This window comes from Balaenoptera ricei, chromosome 5, assembly GCF_028023285.1.
Source record: "Balaenoptera ricei isolate mBalRic1 chromosome 5, mBalRic1.hap2, whole genome shotgun sequence".
NCBI lineage: Eukaryota > Metazoa > Chordata > Mammalia > Artiodactyla > Balaenopteridae > Balaenoptera > Balaenoptera ricei.
This window is the reverse complement of record NC_082643.1, coordinates 21,412,346-21,435,620: the sequence shown is the minus strand read 5'-3', so window position 1 is coordinate 21,435,620 and position 23,275 is coordinate 21,412,346. Positions and strand designations below refer to the sequence as shown.

The window sequence follows — 23,275 nt, the reverse complement described above, 5'->3', positions numbered from 1 at the left end:
AGGTTTACTGGAGTTTTTAGAGCTTTTGAGTTAGAACTGACAGACATATGTGTAGAAATATTCAACATCCAACAAGCAGCTGAAAATGTGAACCTAGAACTCAGATGAAAGGTGCAGATTTAGGACTCACGTTCTCAGGACACTGTGGAAAGGGAAAAACAGCAGAGGAATCAAAGACAAGCTTTAAATGCCTTCATTTAAGAGGAGGCTAGAGTGGGTGAGGAGCTAAAATAAGTGCAGTGTCCTAGAAGCTAAGAAATGAAAGGAAGGAAAAGGAAGTGCTCTTCAATGACGTCAGTTGCTATGGAACTGTCAAGTTTACTTGTAATGACAAGGGGGTCATTTGTAACAGCTGGGAGCTTTGTAGTTTACCATTTCATCCTCCTAAGGATAACTAGGACATAAGTATCTTTTCACCACGTCTTGGGCTATGGTTCCTTTTGCACTTCTACTTTTTGGGATTGGAGTTGACAATCAGTCGAAAACAAGTTCCCATAGACCTCATTTTCCTACCACCTACTGTAGGTTTTCCTTAAATGTGCACACAAGCAATGCACCAAACGAAAAGTAATGTAGGCAGTCCTTAAAGGTATGGCCTTCTACGTCAAGAGCCAATGAAAGAAGGTTGTCCAATGTCTGCATATGTAGAGGCTTGAGGTACACACATAACTCAAGATCTCCAGAAAGCTCATGGATCCTCGATTCAATCTAGACAGGGCCTTGAGTCACAGTACGTGGGCAGCACCCATGGGAAAGCCAAAAGAGACTAGTAAATTGGGGTCAGAAACCTATGGACCTGGGACTTCTAATCACAGGCAATCTGGTGTTTGCTGTTCAGCGTGTAACACCACCCTTTCAAATTTCTCCATCTACAAGAAGAGGTTTTAAGATAACGGGCCCTAAAAGAACTAATGAGATTTTTCCACCCTCTCCAAACAAAAACGTCTTCTTGCTTGCGTTTTCCGGGGGTCTTCACGGCTCGGCGATCTCTTACGAATCTCGATCCGACAGCAGAGGTCGCGACGTCCGTGTCTCTGCGTAGGCGCAGGAAGCAGCCCCCGGGTTGGGGGGCAGGAGTCGGGCTGGGCGCGTCGCGCGGCTGCGCGCTCCCTTTTGCCGAAGCACCTCCCCGGAAATCCGGCGTCACCGGGGTCGAAGGTCTGGGAAGTGCTTCCTGGAGTACGGAGGCGGTTACTAATCACGTGACAGCGGCTTTTAGAGGAACCTGTGTCAGAAGCTGTCCTCTGAAGTGACAGCTCAGGGAACCGGGCAGCCCAGAAACCCAGGTAACTGGAGCCAGTTTGCCCGGTGTTAGGCTTGGGCCCGCAGGTGGCGCGGGCGGTGAGACGGAAGAGAGGACGCCCCTTTCGCCTCCCCTTTAGGCCTGAGTTTTGGGGGTGAGAGGGTGGAGTGGGCTGAGGTCAGGCATCTCGGTTACCCGTCTGGGTATGTGGAAACTCCGAGTGCCTTCAGCCTCCCTGGCACGAGCCCTGGAGCCGCGGATCCTTGTCTTACCCTGAGGAAAGCTGACCCCGCGTATTGGGTTGGAGGTGGGGAGGGCGAGGAAGTGGTGAGAGGAGAGTCACCAGGAGTTTCTTTTTCAGGCGTGGAGACTGATCCTGCGAGAGGAAGGGGTTCATCATGGCGGATGTGAGTTAACACAAGAGGAAGGAGAGAGTGGGCGGGGAGAGGTAGCGCTTCCCAAGTACAAATTTGTTTCGTTTTAGCGCTTCCCTCCACTTCATTATTTTCGCTAGGATCTGAAGTGAGAGATTAATTTGAGTAGTTTGCGGGGTCCCGAGTTTCTGCCTGGAGTGGGCGTGGAGGACTCTAAGGTGCCTGAGGTTGAGAAGCTTTTATTTTTCCCACGCCCCAGTCCTGCGGGCATGAGAGAAGCTCTGCATATCTACCATTTCGATTTCTAAATGATGGTTTGTTGCTCTGAATCTTTTTCCAGTAAGTGTTATGTCTCTCTGAGCTCATTGTAACAATTGCAGATGATTTATAACCAACACCTCTTTAGCACAGCAATACAACCAAAATTCTAAATTTAGAGAACTTCACTCCTAGAAACAGCAGGTAATTAATACTATTAACGTCTGTGTTTGTTTATAGTTTACGTACTGTTATTTTGCTGACATACATGCTAAACATTCTTTGGAACGTTGAACATACACTCATTTAATTCTTACAGTAACTTTTATGAGGTAGGCACTATTATTATTATCCCTGTGTTACAGATGAGAGTGCTAAGGCACAGAAAGATCAAGTGACTTCCTCAGGTTACACAACTAGGAAGTTGCGGAGTCAAGATAGCAACCCAGGCAGACTGGCTCCAGAGCCCGTGCTCTTAACCAGTACACTAAGTGGTCATTCAACATCAGTATGAATCGGATTTTTCTGTTTAGGTTGCAAGATTATGTTTTTCTACAGTTAGCAACTTTTTATGCCTTTATCACTCCATTTTTGGGTGCCTTCCATTATATTTTTGAGGCCTTATTCTCCAGGCATCATCAAATCACTAAATTCTTTTGAGCATCTCCCTTGAAAAGATTGCTGTAGTAAGGGCTGTGAGAGAAATAAAAATGACTAAGGTATGATTTCTTTCCTTAAGGGTTTCTAAAGTTAAAAAAAAAGTATAATAAAACAAGTGATCATAGATGTGCATACATTATTGTGTAAAAATTCAAGGGAAAGAGGGATTGCCTCGGTTTGTCTTTATCAGGAAAGCTGGTTTGGAGTATTTGGTGGTTGAGATTAGCTCTAAATGATGAGTAGCAATTTTTTTTTTTTAAAGGTCGAGGAGGTATTACTAGTAGAACGAATAGCATAAGCAAAGTTAGAGATAGGAAAGGAAAAGATGTATGTGGAGGAGCTGTGAATAGTCCAGTTCAGCTGCGGCTGAGGAAATGTATGAGGGAGTGGTAGGAAGCAGGACTGTAAAATTAGTTGTAGACCATATTGTAGAGAGCCTCAAATGTCTACAGAATTTGTACATAATTTGGTAAACAGTGGAGAGCCTTTGAGACATTGATTCTTGATCTTGGCTGCACAGGGAATCATCTGGGGAGCACCTCCAAACCAGGCATCAGAGTTCCTTTTATGCTCTCCAGGTGTTTTCCATAGCCAGGGTTGAGAATCACTGCAACTATAGATTTAGAGAAGGAGAATAATATGATTATTGGCATTGTGCAGAAATGTGTGGGGTAGAAATGGTAGACCGTCATACCAATTGGGAGGCTAGTGTAAGTCATAAACAATAAACTGGACCTAAACTGTAACGTCATTTGGAAAGGAGAGAAGAACATCAGTTTAAAAACATTTGGCTTCACAAGTGATTCTTAAAGTGACACATGTGAGTTTTGGGTTAAATATTACTTTGTTTCAAAGCTGAGTAAGTAACAGGGATTGGTAGTGCCATTAGTGGAAACAAGAAGAGATTGGGGAAATCTGGATTTCGGATGGAAAGTGATGAGTTGAGCTTTGTGATAGTGTGTGCAAAGGTAAGCTGGTGGTGATAACATGAAATAAAGTGAACGTCCAGATTTGGAGAATAGTAGGGATTAAAGGGCCAAAACAGCAGGTGTCTGATTTACGTATGTAGAGCTCATAATTGATGCCGGGATTGTCAATGAAACTCCCCAGATGAGAGAGTGTAATGAGACAATGTAGTCTTCTGTTTCTTTAGTCGTAATTATGTTCCATGCTAAACACTTGACACACATTGTGGTTTGTCTTTAGTCATGCAGGAAACTGAGTTTCAGAGAAGCTCATCAACTTACCCAAGACTGTTAAAGTGTTGTTAGAAAGTCTGTGGATATGGAAAGATGTTCATAATATATTCTCAAGTGAACACAAAGTTAGCAACAAGAAGATGTACAGTAGTATGAAAAGTATGATCTAATATTACTGCTAATATGTATTTGTGTTTCCACTTCTGGATATGCTAATCACTTTACATGCATCGTATCAATAAACTTCTATAACAATCTTATGATGTAGGTTCTATAATTATCCCTACTCAACAAATAATGAAACAGGCTTAGAGAAAAAGGTTAGTTAACTTGCTGGAAATCACACAACTAGTTAAAGCCTCAAAATCAGAAAGAGAAAGAACACAAGCAAGAATGGTTATGAATGAATACTTAAGTTACATGAGATGTGGATAGGACAGTGTCTAGAGAACCAGTACAAGGCATTATTATTATAATACGATTTTTTATATTTTCTTTCAGGACCTAAAACGATTCCTGTACAAAAAATTACCAAGGTAAAAAATTACTAATTTGTTAGTAAATAAATTCTGCTTAACACATGTTAATTTTATGTAGTATTTTGTTTCTGTTTATCTTAGACTAATATGTGTGTATTATGCTATTATTTAGCACTTGCAAATATCTAACAATCTTATGTAGCACAAGTGATGTGCTTTGAGTTTGCAGATAAACAACATGAGCCCTAGAGAAGTTACATGACTTGTCTGAGGTTAAACAGCTAGTGAATGCCCGAGGGCTAGAACCCAGATTTCTTGCCACTTTAGAGTTCTTTCATAGCGATTTACTGGATTATACTTTGAAGTAGTTGGAGTAATTTCAAGGGGAAAAAACCTAAGAATTTGCCTTTATTTTTAACATTGCTTGTAAGACCTAATTGCTGAGTCTACATAACCAGAAAATGCTAGACTTAGCAGCTCATACTTGGAAAAATCACAAGGCCTTCACCTACCTGCCCACAGTCCATTTGATGCACCATTTTGTAAATTAGGCTCTTGTGTTGAGGACAGTGACTTCCTTTTAGGTATTTTACTGATTCAAAGGACTTTGTCACTTTAGTTGAATTAAAATTCACATTTAGTTTAATGTAAAATGATACCTTAGAGTTAAGGGCATGAAAGAGAGGAATATATTGAGACATCCATTTTCACATTCCAGAAGAATTGATTAACCTTTGAATTAGTATAGCAGAATATGTAGTGAGATCCTTTGTTTTTTTTTTTTAATTTCTTATTCTCCGAATCTATTTGATGTTAAAAAGGTTTTAGATGTCAATTTACATAGGTGGGGGGGAAAAAAAAAACAAACCCTTGTTTGGATTTTTGCCTAAATTGGTTTGTGTGGTTTGCCTAGGCTTGTGCCTTTACTCTGATTACAGAGCAGTTGAAATTAGTATTATCTTCTAGTTTTGATTTATCTATATTCTTCTCTGCTCAGGAAGAAATCACTACTGAAGTGTTATTTGTTACCATTGACTTTATGTTAGTGTGATACTTAGATTCATTTTTACTGCCTGCCTCCTAGTACTGGCAGCTGTAAAGACGAGCTGCCGACGCTGTTCTCAGCCTAATGATCAGCAGTAGCAGCAGCCTCGGCTTTGCACAGCAGGGCAGGGCCATAAAAATGACCGAACAAGCTGCAGCTGTCCAAAGCAATTTTAATAATCAATGGGAAAAGTTACTTTGGTTTTGTGACCTTTAAAAAATGTTGCCAACACATTAAAACTTCTCTTATTGTTGGTTATATTTAGGGAAATGGAAACAAGTGCTAAAACTAATATTTGTTTAATACACTATAATTTAAAACATTAGAAACATTGAGAATTAACATGTTTATTTCTTTGAAAAAAACGTATCAAAAGTAGTTTGAACAGTGTTTTTCCACTTCTTTTCATATATTGTACCTTCAGATATTTGAAAGGTATATCCTTCAGATAAGGAACAGACATCTTTTCTGTGCCTGGCAAATTGGCATATTTCTTTCTAACTTTGGATTAGCTTCCAAAAGTTTGTTCTTTGTACTTTCTTTTTTTTTAAATTAATTTATTTTATTTTATTCATTTTTGGCTGCGTTGGGTCTTCGTTGCTGCATGCGGGCTTTCTCTAGTTGTGGCAAGTGGCGGCTACTCTTTGTTACGGTCCGCGGGCTTCTCACTGCGGTGGCTTCTCCTGTTGCGGAGCACGGGCTCTAGGCACATGGGCTTCAGTAGTTGTGGCACATGGGCTCAGTAGTTGTGGCTCGCGGACTCTAGAGCGCAGGCTCAGTAGTTGTGGCGCACAGGCTTAGTTGCTCTGCGGCATGTGGGATCTTCCAGGACCAGGGCTCGAACCTGTGTCCCCAGTATATTGGCAGGCGGATTCTTAACCACTGCGCTACCAGGGAAGTACCTGTCCTTTGTACTTTCAGTGATGTGAAATGTCTCTGAGAGTTCCTTTAATGTGAGGTCCTTGCCAGTGTCACTTCCTCTGGGACATCTTTATCCTGTTCATCACAACCACTTTTCTTAATTTACATCAGGACATTTGCTTTCACTAAGCTGTTCTGGCTGCACATCTAGTGCACAGCAGCAAGCGTCAGCATTCCTCAGCCACCTCTTTCTTCCATAACTCCGTTTACTCTCTATTCCAGCATTATCACTTTTCATTTCTTTGCTGCATTTCATCTTTATTGGCTGTTCCCTATTTCAGTTATCCTTTTTTTTTTTTTCTGGTCACATGGTTTGTCACTGGAAGACAAGAAAGTAACAAAACTACAACGTGCTTTGCTGTCTCTTCAAAAACTGCATAACATGCTCCATGAACAATCACCAACACACTCTGAAAGAAGCGGTGTGACTGGTTACTGGTCACAATTTGCATCTGTTATTTACAGAATTCCTTACATAGTGATTTGTGAACTGAAGAGTTAGCTAAGCTTGTACTTTATGCAGTTGTTCAGCTAATATACCAGCTAACTGAGACTTTATCCAAGCTGCTGGGGCAGAGTGGTATTATTTAACTAAATTGTGGTAACTAAAATGTGTCCATATTGGAACCATACAAAACAAGGGCTTTCTGTGCTTACCTGTATTTACCTTATTGGAGGCTTAGCATATTAAAATGATGATAAAATTGGCCTGGGGAGAGGGAGGAATACCACACTGGAGACAAAATATAGGAACAGAAGCATAGTTGATATATGTGAAAAGGATATTTGTAAAAACATAATGAAAATCTTTCCACAGTGGAAGGAAAGGGATTAGTACTGTGTGTTTTTATCCCGTAATGACTGAGGCCACTTTGGTTCATTTTCATGATCATTTCTTGAAAGTGGGCTTATTGCACCCAAGAGCTAAAAGGATGGATAAGTAATAACACGTAAAGAAAAGTCATAGAATATACACTTTGATTTGTTGCTAGATGTATGTAAAGTTACAGGGTTTGGACACAGGTAACCTGGCTCCAGAGCTGTGGGTCCACGCTTTTTCTTCCTTTCTTTCTTTCTTTTTTTAAAATTTATTTATTTATTTATTTATTTTTGGGTGTGTTGGGTCTTCGTTTCTGTGCGAGGGCTTTCTCTAGTTGCGGCAAGCGGGGGCCACTCTTCATCGCGGTGCGCGGGCCTCTCACTATCGCGGCCTCTCTTGTTGCAGAGCACAGGCTCCAGACGCGCAGGCTCAGTAGTTGTGGCTCACGGGCCCATTTGCTCCGCAGCACGTGGGATCTTCCCAGACCAGGGCTCGAACCCGTGTCCCCTGCATTGGCAGGCAGATTCTCAACCACTGCGCTACCGGGGAAGCCCCAGTGTACAATATTATATAAGTTACAGGTATACGATATAGTGATTCACACTTTTTAAAGGTTATACTCCATTTATAGTTATTATAGAATATTGGCTCTACTCCCTGTGTTGTACAGTATATCCTTGTAGCTTATTTTATACATAATAGTTTGTACCTCTTAATCCCGTACCCCTATCTTGTGGGTTCACGCTTTTAATTCTTACCGTTATGACTTTCAACAACCAAGTCAGAGATACATGTGAGTGGAATGTGCTTTTGTTCATTTGAATTCTCTGTTAAATATAGTTCTTGGATTTGTATTTTCAAATCTAATTGTGACTCAAAACAGTCTCAGGCTTTAATATTCACAGCTTCTTGTGTTAAAACCAAATGTTTCATCATTATATGAATAGAACTAAGTATGATATCTTTGATTACTAATGTAACGTTTGCTTTTTTAGGATAAAAATATTTGTTTCACTTAGCTTAAAGTTTAGATTTCTGCAGGATATTTCATAAAATTCAATTTATCCCCTCAAAGTGTAGCGTACCTATTAATACATCTTAGTTATTTTCAATTATTAGTAAGATGTATTCATGTTTTTCTTCGTTCACTGTGTATAGAATTGGAAACACGTTTTATATTTGTGACCTGATTTCTTTAAATGGGTCCTTTAAATATATGAGTCCTTTTTCTACTTTGTTGGGCTTTTATACCTGTGGATTTGAAATCCATTAAAAAGAATGTCCTTTTATTTCTTCCTCCTCTTTTGGTGCATTAATTGGCCTTTAAATTAATTACCATGAAAATAAGAAAAAAGAAGTCACCTATGGTGATACAAATATTTCTAAACATTTTTTAGTACTCTTTACCTGTTTTTCAATTGGCTTATTTTTTGAGTAGACAATACATTTATAAAGTTCAAAATTCGAAAGTTAACTGAAGGACATAGAGTGAAGAGCCTCCCATCCCTGTCCTTCAGCTGCACAACTCCTGTCTCAGAGGCACCCACTGTTACCTTCAGAGAGATTTTATGCACCTGCAAGCAAATGTATATTAGCACATGTATTTGCACATATACTCACATGTCTTAGTTCAGGCTGCTATAACAAAGTACCATAGACTGGATTTCTTATAGACAACCGAAATTTATTTCTCACAGTTCTGGAGGCTAGAAGTCTGAGATCAGGGTGCCAGCATGGTCTGGTTACAGTGAGGGCTGTCTTCTGGGTTATAGGTTGCTGACTTCTCATATCCTCATGTGGTGGAAAGAGGGCTAGCTAGCTCTTTGGCCTTTGATAAGGCTGCTAATCCTATTCTTGAGAGCTCCATCCTCATGATCAGTTACCTCCCAAAGGCCCCACCTTCAAATAACAGCACACTGGGATTAGGGTTTCAGGATACGAATTTTGTGGGTGATGGCAAACGTTTAGTCCATTGCAACGTATACCCTCACATGCCTACACATGATATTACATAAGTTGTTGGTTCTTGTACACGCTATTCAAAATGTGTGTTTTTTCACTTAATGTAACTTTGAGGTCAATTACTCAGTACATAAAGAGCTCTTTTTTGTGGTTGCAGAATATTCCATGGTTTATGCGTGTCATAACATATTTAATTTGTCCTTCTTGATGGACAGTTAAGTTTCCAGTCCTTTCCTCTTTCAAGTAGTGTTGCTATTGACAGTTGCACAAAGTTAATTTGCATGTGTACAAGTATCTGTAGGATATGTTTTCATATAACCTAGTTTTTAACTTTGACAAATATTTGTTTTTATGTATTAATTTTATAGAGTACGTTTTAATCCATAGATAATTTCAAGATTGAATGATAATAGAAAATAATGCCAGTAAATATTGAGACACAGTTGTTTTCATCATTTTTATTTTAAATGTGAGGGAGATAAGTAGTTTTGTTTGTAACATTTTCTACTTGAATTTTAATCACACTTCCCTGACTTGAAAATTTTTGACAATGAGATTTTTAGAAAGTTTAATTTCAGTATCTGCACATTAAGTTAATATTAATATTCCTCATTCCTAGGTTAAAATATTAAGGTTAACACCATAAGGAGGGGGTAATTCGGGGATATAGTAGGGACAGTAAACATATTTTTGAGGAGACCACCACGGTAAAGTGAATATCGAAATAAAGCGAGTCACACAATTTTTTTGGTTTCCCATTGCATATAAAAGTTATGTTTATACTAATACTGTAGTCTGTTAAGCGTGTAATAACATTATGTCTAAAAAAACGATGTACATGCCTTAGGTAAGAAACACTTTCTTGAAAAAACACTTTTTTGCCAAAGAATGCTAACCGTCATCTGAGCCGTTAGTGAGCTGTAATGTTTCTGCTTGTGGAGGGTCTTGCCTCAGCGCTGATGCAGCTGACTGATCGGGGTGGTGGGTGCTGAAGGCTGGGGTGCCGTGGCACTTTCTTAACGTAAGAGCACAGTGAAGTTTGCCATGTCGATTGACTCTTCCTTTCACAGTTTCTTTGAAGGATGCAAGGCTGTTTGATAGCATTTTACAGCTACAGTAGAACTTCTTTCAAAATTGGAGTCAGTCCTCTCATACCCTGCTGCTGCTTTATCAACTAAGTTTTTTGTAATATTTAAATCCTTTGTTGTCATTTCAACAATCTTTACAGAATCTTCACCAGGAATAGATTCCATCTCAAGAAACCACTTTCTTTGTTCGTCCATAAAGAGCAACTGCTCATTCATTAAAGTCTTATCCTGAGATGGCAGCAATTCAGTCACATCTTCAGGCTCCACTTCTAATCCTAGTTCTCTTGCTGTTTCACCATATCTGAGTTACCTCCTCCACTGAAGTCTTAAACCCCTCAAAGTCATCCATGAGGGTTGGAGTCTACTTCTTCCAGACTCCTGTACATGTTGTTATTTTGACCTCTTCCCATGAAGCATGAATGTTCTTAATGGCATCTAAAGTGGTGACTCCTTTCCTGAAGGTTTTCAATTTACTTTGCCCGGATCCATTGGAGGAATCACTGTCCATGGCAGCTGTGGCCTTATGAAATGTATTTCTTAAATAATAAGGCTCAAAAGTCCAAAGTACTGCTTGATCCATGGGCTGTAGAATGGAGGTTGTGTTAGCAGGCATGAAAACAACCTTAATCTCATCGTACATCTCCATCGGAGCTCTTGGGTGACCAGATGCGTTGTCAATGAGCAGTAATATTTTGAAAGGAATCTTTTTCTGAGCAGTAGGTCTCAACAGTGGGCTTAACATATTCAGTAAAGCATGTTGTACATAGATGTGCTATCATCCAGGCTTTGTTGTTCCATTTATAGAGCACAGGCAGAGTAGATGTAACATTGATTCTTAAGCACCCTAGGATTTTCAGAATGGTAAATGAGCATTTTGCTTCAACTTAAGGTCACCAGGTGTATTAGCCCCTAACAAGAGAGGCAGCCTGTCCTGTGAAGTTCTGAAGCCAGGCATTGACTTTTTCTCTCTAGCTATGAAAGTCCTAGATGGTATCTTCTTCCAATAGGAGGCTGTTGCGCCTGTATTGAAAATCTGCTGTTTAGTGTAGCCATATTCATTAATTATCTTAGCTAGATCTTCTGGATAACTTGCTGCAGCTTCTGTATCAACACTTGCCTTGTGCTTTGATGTTATGGAGACAGCTTCTTTACTTAAACCAACCTCCTAGCTTCAAACTTTTCTTCTTCAGCTTCCTCGCCTCTCTTAGCCTTCATAGAATTGAAGAGAGTTAGGGTTTTACTCTGGATTAGGTTTTGGCTTAAGGGAATGTTGTGGCTGGTTTGATCATCTATCCAGACCACTAACACATTCTCCATATCAGTAATAAGGCTGTTTTGCTTTCTTACCATTCGTGTATTCACTGGAGTAACACTTCTGATTCCCTTCAAGAACTTTTCCTTTGTGTTCACAACTTGGCTGTTTGGTGCAAGAGGCCTAGCTTTTGGCCTGTTTCAGCTTTTGACATGCCTTCCTCACTAAGCTTAATAATTTCTAGATTTTGACTTAAATGAGAGATGTGTGACTCTTCCTTTCACTAGAACACTTAGAGGCTGTTGTAGGGTTACTAACTGGCCTAATTTCGATACTGTTATGTCACAGGGAATAGGGAGAGAGGTGGGGAAACTGCCCGTCAGTGGAGCAGTCACAGCACACAACATTCATCAGTTAAGTTCACCATCTTGTATGGACATGGTGTGTGGTACCCCAAAATAATTACAAGAGTAACATCAAAGATCATTTATCACAGATCACCAGAGCAAATATGGTAATAATGAAAAAGTTTGAAATACTGTGAGAATTACCAAAATGTGACACAGAAGCACAAAGCACATGCTGTTGGAAAACTGGTGCCAATAGACTTGCTCCATGCAGGGTTATAAAAAGCTCAATAAAGTGAAGCACAGTAAAATGAGGTGTGCCTGTAGTTACAAGGCTATAGGTTTTGTGTTATAGTTAAAGGGCTATAGGTTCTTTGTAAATGATGAAAGTTTGCGGGTGTTTCCCCATTATAATTTTTAACATTTTTGCACTCTAGGGATTCTCACTAATAATTTAGTATTTAAACTGCATGGATAAATTATGTCATTCTCAGTGTGCACAGATGACAACATTGATGTTAATTAATATTTTTGAATGTTAATTATGTACCAACCACCCTCTGCTTTACATGCATTATTTTATTAAATTTCACAGTAGCCAAATAAGTACAATTATCCCCATTTTCAGATTAACTGAGACTTAGAGAGAGGTTTTGTAACTGACGCAAGGTAGCTTAAACAGTAAGCACCAGACTCTGAACTGGAAACCAGGTCTTTCTAACTTCACAGCTGTAGACTTAACCATTCTGCTTACTTCTTGTGTAGGCATGGCTGAAAGGATTGCTGTATGACCTCCATTCTTTCTGTCCTGTTCCCTCAGCTTACAGTGATCTTTCTGCCCCTCTTTGCTTAGTACCATAGCATCTCAGCTGAGATACCACTTCCTCAGGGAAGCCTTCCCTGACCCACCTGTCTGAATCAACCCCCCTTTTATAGGCTCACGTATCCCCACATATCTCTTAATGGCACTTCCCAAGTTGTAGTTTTATATTTGCGTGAGGTGATCTGAATGATAGCTGCTCTCCTTTTAGATTATAAGTTGTGTGAAGGCAACTGTGTCTGTTTTTGCTTGTTATGGTGGAAGAGTTTTGGCAAACATGTTATAGGAACTTATATCAATAACTGAGTTCCCATGGTTTTTCAGAAGTATACATGAAAATTACCATTATGACTTTGAAGGTACATATTTTGAGAAGATGTTTCATAATATTTTAACTTTATGTTTTCTTTCTAGTGTTGAGGGGCTCCATGCTATTGTTGTGTCAGATAGAGATGGCGTGCCTGTCATTAAAGGTAAAATGGAGCAATTACATGCCAGTGTCATGTTTGCTTTTGAATAAAAATGTATTTATTATCTGAGTAATATAGAAGGCAAGCATAAAATAACCCATTTCAATACATTCAGGAGATGGTCTTAGTTTGGGAGGAAATGTTTGCTTTTGTGTGTTGAAGGCTGGGTTGGAATCTTAAGTAACTTATTATATATCAAATGTATCACGATATCATCCAGAGTTTATAAGCATGGATTTATCACAAGCCCAGTTTCCCATTAAAGACATTTTATGTATAACGTAAACGATTAGTAAATCTAAGTGATGAGAGTGGGCATATATGCAGCTAGATATATTATACACACAGACTCCCCCAATATATGTTTTTTTTATCAATATTGCTAGTAGTTTTAGGATAAACATCCATACATTTGAATTAACATAAATTTATTATTTTGTTTACTCTTTCTTGTTCTGCTTCCTTACTGGAAATAAGATTTTGAAAAACTTTTAACTTCACAATTACTTTAGTTAACCAGAATCTAACAATAATTTTTGCCTAAAGAAGAACTGGTTAACCTAAGGAAAAAAAAAAAAAAGAAAAAGAAAAAAATTTCTTTTTGCCTGAGTTTTACCTTTTTTTTTAAAGTATATATGTCACAGAAAGATTAAATAATGTTCTGCATATTTTGTTTACAATTTATTTTCCACCTGGGGTTATCATATATGTCAGATAATTTCAGACTTTAGAATTGAAAGAAAGTTTAGAAATTAGCTAATTTAGTTCTTTCATTTTATAAATGGAAATGGTCAAGCACAAGGAATACATTGTCAGTCCAAAGCTGCACATGAGTCAGTGACAAGATAGGCAAAGAACCCATCATCTCCTGATGTGTGATCCAGTGTGCTTTCTAACCCAGCATAGAACATAGGTAGCCATGGGCAAGTCACTTACCTTTTCTCAGTTCTGCAATGAGGGCTTTGAAGAAAGTAATCTCAGAGATTTTCCAGTTCTAATGTTCTTTCTGAGGATCGCTGTGTTAAAAGCCTTAATTAAGCTCAGCACTTAACTGGTACAACTAACTCCACTTAGACCTTTCAATGAGTGAAAGAAACTAAAACACATGGCCAGTTGTAGAATTATTATCATCTACAGAAGATACTTCTGTGGGTTTTATAAGAGCAAAGGTTTTTGAAGCTTTTTTTTTACTATTCTAGCTTTGCTCTCAGTTAACCAAAACATTCAATTTATTAATTGTACTGATAATCATAATCTGTGTTTTAAGTTAGATATTAAGAAAATGGAAACAATTAGTATTCATTTGAAAATTTTAAAAAATTGTGAGAAGCAGCATTTCTTCCCTTAGTTATGATCACTCAACTTCTGGCTGAGTGGTTTTTCCCACCGAAATTGATGAGACCCAGTTAGTAATATGATTTTCAGTATTGTGAAGCATAACCGTTGTGCTCATTTTTTTACAGGTTTATGTTAAAAAAAAAAAAGTGCCCTAGATCTTTTCCCTACCATATTTCCTGCATAATTTTTACTTAAATCATTTATATTTCCAGTGGCCAATGATAATGCTCCAGAGCACGCTTTGAGACCTGGCTTCTTGTCTACTTTTGCCCTTGCAACAGACCAAGGGAGCAAACTTGGACTTTCAAAAAATAAAAGTATCATCTGTTACTATAACACCTACCAGGTAAGTTCATAATTATCAAATGGTTTGCTGATGATTTCAACTATTATTATGTTTTCTGTATAAAATAGTTTGTTTTATAATTCTAAATTTTAGTTTCGAAGGGGATGGAATTATAAAATCTTAACCTTCAAATTGGTTATGTTAAACTGTAGTAATTTTTTTCACATTTCAGGAATGAATTAATATAGAAAATTAGATTAAAAGATTTAGTAGTAAAGTATATGTTATCCTAAAAAGGGTACGTCAGGTCACTAGTACCTCCAGTAGATGGTGCCCTTAGCTTATTTAACAACTGTGATTTCTCAAATGACACACTTTTTTAATTGTTGTTGTGGTGACAGATACAGAATTTTCCTTGGAAGTCAAATGATAAGTTATTTAAATTTGTTATCGCTACTAATTCCTTCATTTGGTTTGAAATATATAAAATAAGTGAGGTTATTATTTGTGGGAAAGAAATTAGTTGCTACATATCTCTTGACCTCCAGCTGGATTTTCTTCTTTAGAATAAATTAATCACTTCTACTTTAGAACAATGTTTCCCAGAGTATGTCATGTACTACTGGTGCTACATAAGTGACATTTTTTATTTTAAAAGTTACATATTTTAATGTCTATTAGGCAAGAGATAACCAGCCCATCTGACCTTTAATTTAGCCAATAAGGGTTAGGTTGAAGCTAAATTTTTTAAAAAGATAGTTGATTCAAAGTTAATTTAAATTTAAATTAATTTAAATTATAGTGGTTCAGAGGAGGCAGAAGATCATGAAGTTATAACCACTTGAATGACTGAGAAATACTGCCTTGACCTATTTGCTTATCAGATATTTATTGAGCCCCTATTATGTAATTGACACTCTGCAGGGCTTTAGAAGATAAAAAAAGATGAAGAAGACACAGCCCCACCTTAAAAACTTTCCAGGCTAAGTGGTATTAATGTCTCTAAGAGATAATCAGTAAGCCTGTTTTATGGAAATACTTATTTTCAGCTGTTGCATGTTTTCATGATGTAATACCATGATGTTGGGCTAGTATCTCACACATTGACCATTTAAAGTTTTTTGGAAGATTAAGATATTTCATCTGAATTACACGACCTTTTCACTATGTAACATATTATTTAGATCTTGTTCTCTTTTTAGGTGGTTCAATTCAATCGTTTACCTTTGGTGGTGAGTTTCATAGCCAGCAGCAATGCTAATACAGGTGTGTTTTAATACAGCTTTTAATTCTTTATAATACCATATCTGAGCAGTCTAATATGATAGGAATAGCAGATTTAGAGTAAGAAAACCTAAATTCATGGCCCAGTCTACCATCTGTTCCTTGATCTCTGGAAGTGTAACTTCTCTGAATTGTGTTTTTCATATCTGTGTAATGGAACTAATATCTGCTTTCTCGATCTTGTGCGGTTATTTTTTAGTTCAAATGAGACAGTGTATACGTAAGTGATCGTTCAAGACAGAAAGGAAAATTAAATGTTATCTTCACCTCTTGAATGCTATATCTTGCTCATGTTACAACAGTTTAAGAAAACAAAGAAGAGTAGAGAAGATAACCAAACAGAACACATAAAAACGATCAAGGATGAGTTCAGTTCCATATAGACCAATCTATAAAATCTTGAACCATAGTGGGCAAGGTGAATGTGACTGAGAACTTAAAGAGTGTGACGAGGATGCATATACTCATTCTTCTTTAGGGTGGGAGAATGTGAGGACAAACACTGGGAAGCTGTACTTTCTAAGGAGGATAGTAAGATCTCATTATATCCACTAGCCTTCACTGTCTACTTTCACGTAAAATAATGACAGTATTCAGTTGAATTGTAATTTTTTTCCTCTTTTGGTTAAAGTGGAATTTTGTTAAGGTCTGTCTCCTTCAGATTTCACCACTCACTGTTAGAACTGTTATACATTCCTTTTCTGTTTTTTTTCTTTCCAAGCTCTTTGAGCCCGTCTTGTTTCCAGCCATGTCACTGAAGCCTGTATTTAGATTCCTCATCTTTAAAATGAGGGGTTTAGATTTGATGATCTATTGGGTCTCTTTCATTTCTAAATGTTTTGAAGCTATAAAATATTGTATGTGAAAACACTTTATAAATTGTATAGGATAGTAGTGGTGTCAGTATTTTAAGTATATTAAACCTCAGTTCTGATAAATCACTGTCATGTTATAAAATCATCAGTTGTTATAAATTATGATAATGTGCAGAATTGTATTTTAGTATTGATACTTAGAACATTTCCTTGAGAATCCCAGATGCTTTTAATGCTCTGTGAGACAGAGGAAGATCTTTATTTGAGCATAAAACAAGCAGTATTTAAGATCCTTCTACTCTGGTAAACTAAGGAGAAGCTAATTTCTAGACTAGTTTGTTTCTTTCAGTGTGTGTTTTATACTCCTGCCAAGCATCTTTAAAATTATTGTTTTCATTTGAAATACCCATTTATATCTTAGCTTTATTGAATTTATATAATAAATATTTGATTATTCCTTTGCTATCTACCTATCTTTTGATAAAGTTCATTAAAATTGGCTCAGGAAAAAAGTATACCTTTTTTTAGTAAAAATCATGTGTATTATTCCTGAATCAGTGCAGATTTTGAAATAATAAGGTATAAATTAAAGTTTTCCTTTCAAAACTAACAAAATTATAGCACATAATATAATTCATTTTACATCTTCTAATACATATAAATATTTTCATTTATTTATGTTAATAGATGATAAAAATAAACTTCATAATGAATATGGGTTTTTGGTTACTTTATTTAGAATTACAATATTTTGTTTTAAGTATGTTTTAGTAATGGAGAATGAACTATGTCTCATTTACTTTTTTAGTATTATACATTTTGATAAACATTTTTCTAATGTTCAAATTTTCTTAATCTCTTTGTTTTAGGACTAATTGTCAGCCTAGAAAAGGAACTTGCTCCATTATTTGAAGAATTGAGACAAGTTGTGGAAGTTTCTTAATCTGGCAGTGGTTTCTATGTATACCTTATCTTCATTATATCAGACAGTATCAATCCAGCAATCTTTAGACCACAACAACACTTGTATCCATGTACTCAAGAAAGGGCCCCTTTTTCCACCTTACACTAGAGAAAGAGCCTATAGATAGAATTTACGGACAGATTGATTGTTATCTTTTCTTGTGTAGGGCCTTTTCCTATTTGTGAGATCTGGGGATTGCACAGAAATGGTTCAGTCTATCACAGCTCCTATGGAGTTAGTCCAGTCACCAAATATGCATGAGATTCTATTCGGTGGCTCAGAATCAAAATGATACTTTGACCCACTTGAGCCATGGAGTGCTCCCTATTGTACAGTGTGCCAGGCCTGCAGAATGAAGCAGACTCTTTTTATTGTGAATAGTGAGGACATATTTTTCTTCGTATTATTTTATTTGCATTGAGAGGAAGATAAAATGGCTTAGTAAAAGTAATAAAATCAGTGCAGTCGCTAACTTTCCTTTGTATGTCTTGTTTTGCAGTGCAGGTGAGTGTTACTAACTGATCTGATTCTTCTCAGAGGGCACTGCTCTTTACTGGAAATGAAAATGATAGCTAATGGGTTTTTCCTCCGCTCTGCTGTCTGTAACCAATCAGTGTTTTTTAATGTTTGTGTATTCTTTATAAAATTTAGATGTGATTCATTATTGAATTGTTCCCAATATTGGTATGTATGTAAACATGGTAGTATAGCCCTTTTTTTTCATACATGAGTATAAATAAAATAGTATTTTTAGAAGTACAGTTTGAGCACTATGTAGGTTTTTTCCCCCAGACTGTTTTCAAACGTTTAAAGACTATAATTAACTTAATTCACTCTTTCAACCCCACGAATAAGTGACTGTTTCACGTCTGGTTTGGAGACCGTTTTACCTAACATAAACTGTCAGTTGGAAAATAAACCTCATCCATGAGCCTAATTTAATCTCTGAAATTGGTATCACAGTTCTAGCATGTGCTTTTCATTTTCAGGAATGCAGTCCATCATTCAAGGTTGTTAATTTCCTCCTAGGATCTTTGACAATCAGAGTTTGTCACTGGTACCTGGCATTGAGCACCTACTGTGCACCATTCACTAGCACTACCACACTGCAGAATTCTAAGGAGTGCAGTGTACGTCATATTTCTGTGCTCCAGGAGTGCGTTTTACACGACATGTGTACGAATGCAGTCCCTCAAGTTGTGCAGTGAGATCAGCCGGGCACTGTGCCTGCCTCCTTCCTTCTTCTTGCCTTCCTTTCTTCCTCCCTCCTTCCCTCTCTTCTCCCATCCTCTACAAATATGAGACTAAATTGTGGTACCTATCTTTAAAGAATGTACAGCTCAGTAAACGGAACAGGTATAGGAAGTGCTGTGATGAAGCTGTGCACAGGGTGCTATAGAAAACACAGAATGAGGCATTTAAATTGGGCAAGAACAACAGCCTTTACAAATAGAGGCAGGAGCTATGTTTTACCTGCAGCATGCTATAAATAGTTAATTGTTATAACCTAATGAAGCATTAGACACATCCATTAAAATCTAGAATTCCCATCATCCAGATTATTATTTAATAGTGTCGAGGAAGTTTTTGCCAATGCAGTGATGCATGAAGCAAGAAAGTCTTTTATAAATGAGGTGACCAAAATTGTAATTACTGGTAATTTTATATTTATACCTACATACATTCATACCCACCACCCAGGAAAGAGAACTAATAAATGGAGATATTTAACCTTTGCATGGTGAACACTGCTACTATTAAAATTTCTATTTTAAGGGGTATAATAGTTAAATTATTCTTTAGTTCATCCAGAAAAATAAGGTGAAACTTTCTAAGGATTTCTTGAAAAGGTAATATAAAACTAGATTATTTTTAAAGGATAGTGTAAAACTACATCAGGTGCACAACTAGACAGATGAGTAGAGCAGAATAACCCAGAAACAGACTTTAGTACATACATATGAGGAGTTAAAACATTGTAAAGATGACATCATAAGTCAATTGGGAAAAATTTATCAAAAAATTAGCACAGACATTCTTTATGCCCTACTGATGGAAGTGTGAATTGTTATATCCTTCTAAATAGGACAACTTGGCAATCTCTACCAAACTCAAGTGCACATAACCTTTCACCCAATGTATTAGGATTCTCCAGAGAAAGAGAACCCACAGACACAAAATATTTAATTTGGGCACCCCATGTTGAGTCAAATTGACACAAAAGCCCACAGTTCCACTTCTAGATATTTATGTTACCGATGCATATGGACGTGTGAAAAGTATATACTTATATTCATTGCAATTTAGTAACATTAAAGGATTGGAAACAAGTATCCATCATAGATGAGGTGACCTGTTTTTTTTGTTTTTTTGTTTTGTAACAAGGCCAGTTTATACCTGCTGTTCTCGGTGTAATTATTAGTGCTCCTTTCAACTCTGAAGGGTCCCACTTTAGATAGATTATATGTTCACCCTAATCATAGAGGGTTGGTTAAAGAAATTTCTACATTTGCCCAATGGAAAAAAGAATGAAGAAGACTTTAGGTACTGAGATGGAATGATCTCCAAAACATAATGTTCAGAAGAAAAAGCGTAGTGTGAAACTGTGTGCTATGCTACAACTTATGTATAGGAAGAAAAAATAGAGATGTATGTTCATATTTGCTTGTATATGCTAGGTATCTCTGAAGATGCACAGGACGTGGTAACATGGGTAGCCTCCATGGCGTGGAACTAGGTACCTGGGGGACAGGGTTCCCAGGAGTGACCCTGTTCACTGTAAACTTTACTTATTGAATTGTTAACTATCCAAAAATGATAAAATTAACTAAATAAAATATTTCAGCAAACAACAAAATTTATAATAAAATGGTGATGAGGTATTTGGGAAAGAAAGTTGTATCACTTGGGGTTCACCAAAAAACAACCAGTAGGATATATATGAATTAGACTTATTTCCAGGGACTGGTTACCTGATTTTGGAAATTGGCAAGCCCCAAATCTGCAGGGCAGGCCGGAAGCCTGGAAAATCTCGGGCAGGAGCTGAGGCTGCAGTCTACAGGGAGAATTTCTTCCCCGTGGAAACCCCAGTTTTGCTCTTGAGGCCTTTCAACTGCTTGAATGAGCCCCACCCATGTTATGGAGCGTAACCTCTTTTATATAAATTCAGGGGATTGTAGATGTGATTAAGCACATCTATGAAATACCTTCATAGCAACATCAAGGTGAATTCTTTCTCAAGAAGGCTCTTGCTTTATTTTACATGGCTGTCCACTAGCCAGACCTACTTGAAATGTCCACAGACTGGGCTGTTCTGTTTGTTAGTACAAAGTAAGTTACAGAAGTTGAGGGTTAAGGGTTTAAAAAACAGCAGACATACTAACTTTATTGGATTTGATTTAAAAAATGGGATTGTGATAGTTGTATTTTTACTTCAGTGTTCTAATAACTTATTGGATTTTACAAATTCCCAGTCTGTGATAGAAAATAAATTTAAAAAGAAGAAAAATCTGGCCCTTTTCCACAGATAATTTAAGAAGCTCTGCTGGACGTCATGCCCAGACAGCCTGAATCGTGGTGAGCAGAGTGTAGGCTCAACGTGGCTGGGAAGACTTCGGCAAAACGACACGTTTGCTGCAGTTGACCTGAAGTAGCAGTAGAGGAGGGAGGTAGAATTTATATTCACCCTGTAATAATACTCTTGCTCTCTGCCTGAAACAGCGACTCGGTGTAACTCCCTGACCTGCACTCCGAGCGTGAGTGAGAGGGAGGGACCAAAGAGCCCAGTCTCCCGAGTGCCACGTGGCTGGAGGAGAGGGCTCTGGCCTGCTGAGTGTTCCCCTGTCCGGTGGCTCAGGAATAGGGGCGGGTCTCCCTCCGAGGCAGTTACAGCCACCTCACTGTTGAGTGGGGCGCTCCCCTGGTCCAGAGGCAGCAGTGCTTCTGCGGGGCAAGGTTTTCCCGGGGTTGGGGGGATTCTGAGAATAACTGCTAATCCTTTGGCTGTATCTTGAGGTACTTTATGATGAGCACATACTGTTAGCGACAAGAGCTTGACACAGACAGCTGTTCTCCCAAACAGCCCCACTCCGATTTGGCACGAATCGTCCTCCCTCGTCCTGGGGCCCTTCCCTGAGCTCTCTCAGGAGGTGAAATCGTGATCACTTCTCAGGGCTGCCGAGAGCAGGTAAAGCATCTGGGGTAGTACTAATTGCATAGTGTACGTTAGATAGCCCTTTTCATGTCAAAACCCTCCAAAAGCTGAAACCCACTCCATCATATAACTTTGTGTGCCTCACTTGCAGTATTTATCGTATTTACTTCTATACGTCATCATGGATGTATTCCTTATCTTTTCCATATTCAACTGAAAACTCCTTGAGAACGGGGACTATTTCTTCAACTCTGAATCCTTCAATCCTTTGTAGCTCATAGTCTAACCAGAGTGGATTCTTCATTGCTATTTATGATATTAATTGGTTATATTTCTTTTAAATTACAGTTATTAAAAACACTTTAATAGCAAAATATTACAGGCGCAGCAAAATCATGCTGTTTTTAATAAACATAACCAAAGAATGTAAATAAACATGACATATTTTACAAAAAATAAAATATTACCTACACAACACCCTTGGTTCTAAGAAAACAAAACTGTACATCTCAGTGAAGATTTATGTCTAAGTCCTTACTTTGCAAACTTGACACAATACATTTTAACTTGACATTTGCTTTATCCTGTATAATACAAACATTACAAAATACATTAAAAACCTTGTTGAAACATACAAAAATTTAATGTAATTTCTGAGTCCTAGATGTTTAAATAACAGAAGAAACGTATTCAACAAGGTAGCCCTTTGGACTGCAAGAGCAGCGTCATATCATAGCTTTGCTCCACAACCTTTTTGTCTGGGTTCTTCCTCCACTTTTGTCTCCTTTCAAACTTCAGTCTAAAAAAGCAGTATTAATAAAGATAATAGAAGGGGTTAAAATCTATTTAGGAGCTCTGGATGCCAGTATCTCATCCCCCTATTTCAATCCCCTTGTTCTAGCTTGAAAACACTGTGTAACAAACACATCATTACCCTTTGCATGTGGATTTAGTGTTACTCCCTCAATAGACAAAAGAAGTTGCTCTTGAATAAGGCGTACAGTGCAAGGTACATCTTTCTTCTCTTGGGCCAATACCTCCCTCTCACTCTGGGGAAGGGATTGTTACAACACACTCTACTTGAAAAGTTTCTTTCAGTCTGTTGGATGAAGATAACTTAGTGCTTACAAGTGCTCTACTATTGTTATAATAATAATTATCGTGATGATAATTATTATTAAACTACAAGTTACTACTTTATCACTCTTCCTCAATTTATGTTTTCTCACTCTTTAAAGCATTTCCCCCAAAATGACTAAAAGAGATGCTTTTTTAAGATTGTACCTTCCATTATCCTTATCATCTTGCCCAATAGCCCAGAGGAGGTTTAGTTCTCACAGGTTTATCATTAGAGGGGAAGAAAGGACCCATTAGATAGCTGAGCCTTTTACAAAGAAAGAGAAAATAAATACTACAAACATTTTCCATTTTAGTTTTGGAAATTGTTGTGTTTTTTGTATAAAGGGGAAAAAAAGTAAAAACAACACTGCTCCCCCA

At 37.6% G+C, this 23,275-nt stretch overlaps 1 protein-coding gene across 2 annotated transcripts; it reads left to right on the top strand.

Annotated features, from left to right (window-relative positions):
- Window positions 1–1,176: 1,176 nt before the first annotated feature.
- LAMTOR3 (late endosomal/lysosomal adaptor, MAPK and MTOR activator 3) lies at window positions 1,177–18,562 on the top strand. Of its 2 annotated transcripts, none has more exons than XM_059922480.1 (7): window positions 1,177–1,286; window positions 1,605–1,650; window positions 4,236–4,270; window positions 12,883–12,941; window positions 14,489–14,622; window positions 15,765–15,828; window positions 17,531–18,562. In XM_059922480.1, the coding sequence occupies exons 2-7, from the start codon at window positions 1,642–1,644 to the stop codon at window positions 17,602–17,604; spliced, it is 375 nt and encodes a 124-aa protein (XP_059778463.1). In that variant the 5' UTR covers window positions 1,177–1,286; window positions 1,605–1,641; the 3' UTR covers window positions 17,605–18,562. The 2 variants fall into 2 exon arrangements, with proteins under 2 accessions (XP_059778463.1, XP_059778464.1); XM_059922481.1 differs by lacking the exon at window positions 17,531–18,562 and adding an exon at window positions 16,568–16,700.
- Window positions 18,563–23,275: the final 4,713 nt, after the last annotated feature.